The 4,891-nt window shown below is 48.2% G+C and overlaps 1 protein-coding gene across 1 annotated transcript; it reads right to left on the bottom strand.

Moving 5' to 3' along the window:
• Positions 1-752: 752 nt before the first annotated feature.
• Positions 753-2,228, bottom strand: LOC137900272 (leucine-rich repeat neuronal protein 4; the record flags this gene model as incomplete). Its single annotated transcript, XM_068744335.1, has 1 exon — positions 753-2,228. A coding segment is annotated over one exon (519 nt), but the record flags the coding sequence as incomplete, so codon positions are not given.
• Positions 2,229-4,891: the final 2,663 nt, after the last annotated feature.

Here is a 4,891-nt window from a genome sequence, read left to right as displayed (position 1 = left end):
ACAACACAGCCCTTGCTAATCGCAGTCCCTGATGGAGGCGGCGGATTGAGGTTGTCAGTGGTTTGTACGTAAACGCTTCATCATGCAAGCAGTGAGTCGCCTCAATGAGGCAGCAGTGATTCAACGTGACTCGTTCTGAGAGAGAGAGAGACGTGTCCAGTACGGGTCCCTCCCCGCTGACCTGGTCGTAAACCTGGCCCTCCAACCGCAGCATAATATCTGAAACTCATCAGAGCCATCGTCTGCTTCGTCCTTCGCCGATGATGCCGAAACGAAAGAATAGTTCACAGAGTTATTACTGGGAACGTCCTCCTCCGCACGTTCTGCACCTCGCATCTCCGCTTCTTCCAGATGATGCTATTACATCAATAGCTGTTTTCGGAGGCAGGCTGTAACCTCGGGAGCGTCACTTGTGAGAGGAACAAAATAAGCTGATTAAAAAGATGTCGCGGTATCTCATCTTTGTCCGTGAAAGCCATTGGTTCTTTAACAACTTCAAATCAATAGAATTCCAAAATGTGATTTTGATTTCATTATGAACGTTCGACAAAACATCACATTTCAAAAAGAATACTTTATTTAAAAAAAAAAAAAAGAAAATCACATAATTATTGAAATTATTGACGCACGTAGAGCCAGACCTCGCTCCTGCGCCTCTTAAACCCGTTTTGCATGGGGGGGGTTGAAGTGCATCATATCATGGCCCATGTTTCTGCACTCTGCCCCCACTCTGGGCTCATCCCTGTCACGATTTCCCCTCCCAGTTTGATAGTGATACTCTTTTCATGTGTCGTCAGTTACATCTTCGGGCCAATTTCTGTCACCCAAATGAGCAAATCTGTCGTGCATCCCAAAATCGCAGATGAAAGATGACTTCCACAAAGCGCTGCATTGGTGGAGTGGGAAGGATTCCACCGGGGCGGCCACAGCAGAAAGGCAAATCACAACGTGGCTGCGAGACACGCAGATGGAGGTTGGAGCATGAGATAAGCTGGCAGGATTTAAATATTGAACTTTACGAAGAAGGAGCCTCTCACCAGCGCAGGCGTTGCATGACAGGAAGTCTCAGCTGGAACGAGACTGAATCCGTGTCCGCGGGGGAAGGATATAGTTATTGTATGACAGCTGGAGGAAACACATGTGCTCATCCACAGAAACGTACACCCATTCCTCTCTTAAATCTTCTCCCGCCATCTGTTCTCTCTGACTGAAACCTATTGTCTGGTTTTATTCCAGTAACGACACACAAGTCTCGCATGTTGAACTTGAAAACATGAACGCCTCACACGTCAGCAGTTTCATCTGATTCGTATCGGTCCGTCGTATGACCGATGATTGTATCCCCGTGTTGAATCATTTTATATCGACAACCTTTGGCAGTGATTGTTCCTTTATAGCTGACTAAACCCCGTAAATAAAGTCATTAGACTTTTTGTCAAAATACAAAGTAAAATCAAATCTTACATTTCTTGAAGCGTCACTGTTTTCCAGCAGACATGGATAATACTTTCTTAACAACCCCCCCCCCCCTAATGGTGCTTCCGAGATAAAACAAGAATTAGGTAATGAGCAGTACCGGTCAGGCATGTCAAACGGGGTGATGGACCTCGTTTCCTCCTCGGTTTCCTGAAGGCCTCCTAATTAACTGGAGACTCTCGCGGGACGGAGTCTTATCTCCCGGCGTGTCCGTCCGTGCTCTGTTTTTCGGCTCACGGCCTCTCTGCTGCGTTATGCATGGCGATGCTCTCTTGCCGCTTCCTTTGCCCCTTGCGCCTCCAGAGCAGGACGACCAGCGAGAGAAGCAGCAGGACGCCCAGCGCCCCCCCGATGAGTCCTGCCTTCAGAGGCAGACTGTTGTCCCTGGGCTGGTACGTCAGACAGGAGCCCTTGCTCTCCCCAAAGTCGTTTGCTGCGACCACGCAAACCTCTGAGGCGTGGCCCACGTGGCCCACGCCGCCGCTCCTTCGGTCCCGCCCAAACTTCTGCCTTTCTTTCCCGCCCGCTGTGGCAATGTAAGACGTGACATACGAATAAGGCGCGCACCATGAAATCACGACCTCTGACCCGTTCCAGGACGCTGATTTTAGTTTGGGAGCCTCTGGAGCCTCGTTATGCAACGTGAAGCCCGGACACAAGCAATTGGTGGCGGCCGCTAGCTTAGCACAAGGGGTCTGAGTCTCGAGGCAGGGATTGTAATCGCATTGCTGAAGGGTCCGCTCGCCTGGAGGCCGAGTCGTGGGTGAATCAGTGACGTCTTCGTATAGGGAGTAATCCTCTGTGCTATCGGGAAACTCCGGCGGCCTCGGAGGTCTGACGGTCCCTCCAACTCCCGAGACCGTCGGTGACAACGGGCAACCTCTGAGGAGAAGCAGGCCCAGGATCGCCAGTGGAAAAGGGAGGTGTCCGGTGGCAGGCATCATCTGGAGATCACATTCACAAACAAAAAAATGCATCAGTGGACTGGAGAATCTGGTTTTTTTTTTTTGTAACGGACTGGAAAGTATTAGCCTGTTTGGGTTTACGGCCATCTCTTTGCATTTGGGCTGAAAAGACTCTGGATGAGGACATGAAGCTATTTCCTTCGCTGATGCTTTGCCTGTCAAAGACAACTCGGGGACACAGGGCGGGGCGGTGTCAGGTTATAAAGCCTGAAATGTTTCAGAGCGCCTGTGTGAAACGATAACAGTGTGCTTGATTTAAGGAGATGAAACGTGTCGTTTCTGTGGCAGGCCCCTCGGCGGACTCATAGTCTGGTACACATCCTCCTCATCTGTTGAGGCGTGGAGCTACTTCACACTAACGCAGCATTCCAGGCGGGTATTACACAACCGGCCCGAGCGCTCACACACACACACCCGAGCGACGGCAGCAGCCTCCGCTGGGTCCAGTTCCCACCGAGCTGCCCGAGTGCCTTCCAGAAGGATCCGCACGGTCACACCTGAAATGTGCTCCGTGTCGGACGCTCATGCAGCGATGACGCTCGAATAAGCTCCTCAAATAGGCGTTTAGCTGCAGTGAAAGCAGCTCCCTTTGCTCTGAACTGCTGCGATGAGGGCGAAAGAATCAAATAACTGAGAAATATGAACTTACCTGTCGTTTGCAAAACTTCGAAAGGGTTACCAAGATGCGTGCGACCTCCTCGCTCCCTGTCTTCCCTCCACTTGCTGCCTCTCTTGCACTCGCTCCATTTGTACGCTCCCCTCCCTCCCTCCCTCCCTCCCTCCCCAACCAACAATCATCTCCTTCATTCTGCCCTCCCACAGCCTCCCTTCTTCTTCTCACTCCTTCCTGACTGGCTCCACCTCCCCCCTGAAGGGCTCGGCGATGTGCACGAGTGAGTAACGGTGCACGACCATCAGCCTGCTGGTCGTTACGTCACCGTTACCTAGCTAGCTCCTGCTGGAGCGACCCTCGTGGATTCTTGTTGCATTCTGTCACAGCAGGGCTTCCAGAGCGTGTCGGGCCTGCTGATGAGTTCTTGTTTTCCTTTTCGAGGTTGAGTGATATATAATAGGGATGGAGGATTGTCTGGGTCATGGTTTTGATTTATTTGGTATATGTGCCAATGGCTCCAGACAGCCTGTCCCATCTTCCCCTTCAAACTTGAAATGTTTAGGGGATGACTCCAGCCTCTGCCGCGGGACAGAACGGATGAAAATAAACCTGACTGGACGTGTTCTGGGAATGATTTGTCACGTAATGAAATTGCAAAAGCTGCTATTTGTGTTTTAAATTACTGGCATTAATAGTGAGAAGAAGTTAAAGAGCAAGGACGTGTATACATATATATATACATATATATATATACATGCTGGAGTAACGCTGTACAGGACGTTTTTGTTGGGCTAGGAAACGTATTCATATCTTAGCTGAGGCCTTCCATCCAGCAGCACATGTCAGCCCTGACAGAAACAAACAGTGTTTTCAGTAGATTGCGTTGTTCTGTCAAGCACTAATCTGATTACGCCTCAATTCAAGATGTCCTGATTTATGGAGATATGATACAAATCCTGTTTCTGTCCCATCATTAGTGATTCGTTCCTTACTTTTGCTTTATCGTCGCGGTTTCCTCACCCATCCTTTCTTTTTGTCTGGTTTGTCTGTCCGTGCTTGTGAACATACAGGAAGGAGCGTGGGTGAGTAACTGTGAATATACGGTGTCCCTATGTAGGAATGTGTGTGTGTGTGTGTGTTGTGTTATTGAGGATGCGTTTTTCTATTGTGTGAGTGTGCCAGTGACGTATGCGTGCTTCGGTTTATTTCACACTCTGTTAAATCGTCTGTTCAGCTCGTTAGAGTCTGCGGCTTATTTGTAAAGAGTTTATCTGTCAAAGGAAATAATAAGAACGTTTTAATAAGGTGGCTGGAATATTAATGATGTGACAAGCAATGTGAGCTAGTTAGAAATAGAACTGACACAGATTCAAACAGATGGCTAAAGTTCGTTTATGACGTGACGCCAAAGTTTACTCTTCTTTGCCGTGTGCCACGTCACTTTTTCCCCACAACTGCTGTTGTTTGGTTGGAATGGCTCTGATTGCTTCATCAGAAATGAGAACACAAGGAATGACTTATTTTTATATTTGAAATGGAATCAGCCCAAATGGAAATGGTGTGTTTGATAACAAGGGAAATAACATATCTGTTCTGTCTATCTGTCTGTCTGTCTGTCTGTCTGATAAACGACTTATTTTCCAAACAATACTCCCTCATTTTGTGATTTTTGACTCTTCAGTACTTGTAAAAGTTTCCTCCTCGCTGTTTAATAGCTCCTCGAGTGCAATCACACATTTTCAATAATGATGAAGGCTAATTAATTCTGCAGGGGAACGTTCAGCGGACAAATTATTTTCTTCATCCTAATGACAAAGTGTTTTGAAGAAATGAATTA

This window comes from Brachionichthys hirsutus, chromosome 10, assembly GCF_040956055.1.
Source record: "Brachionichthys hirsutus isolate HB-005 chromosome 10, CSIRO-AGI_Bhir_v1, whole genome shotgun sequence".
NCBI classification, from domain to species: domain Eukaryota; kingdom Metazoa; phylum Chordata; class Actinopteri; order Lophiiformes; family Brachionichthyidae; genus Brachionichthys; species Brachionichthys hirsutus.
Note: the sequence above shows the minus strand (reverse complement) of the source record. Positions and strands in the feature narration are given on the sequence as shown.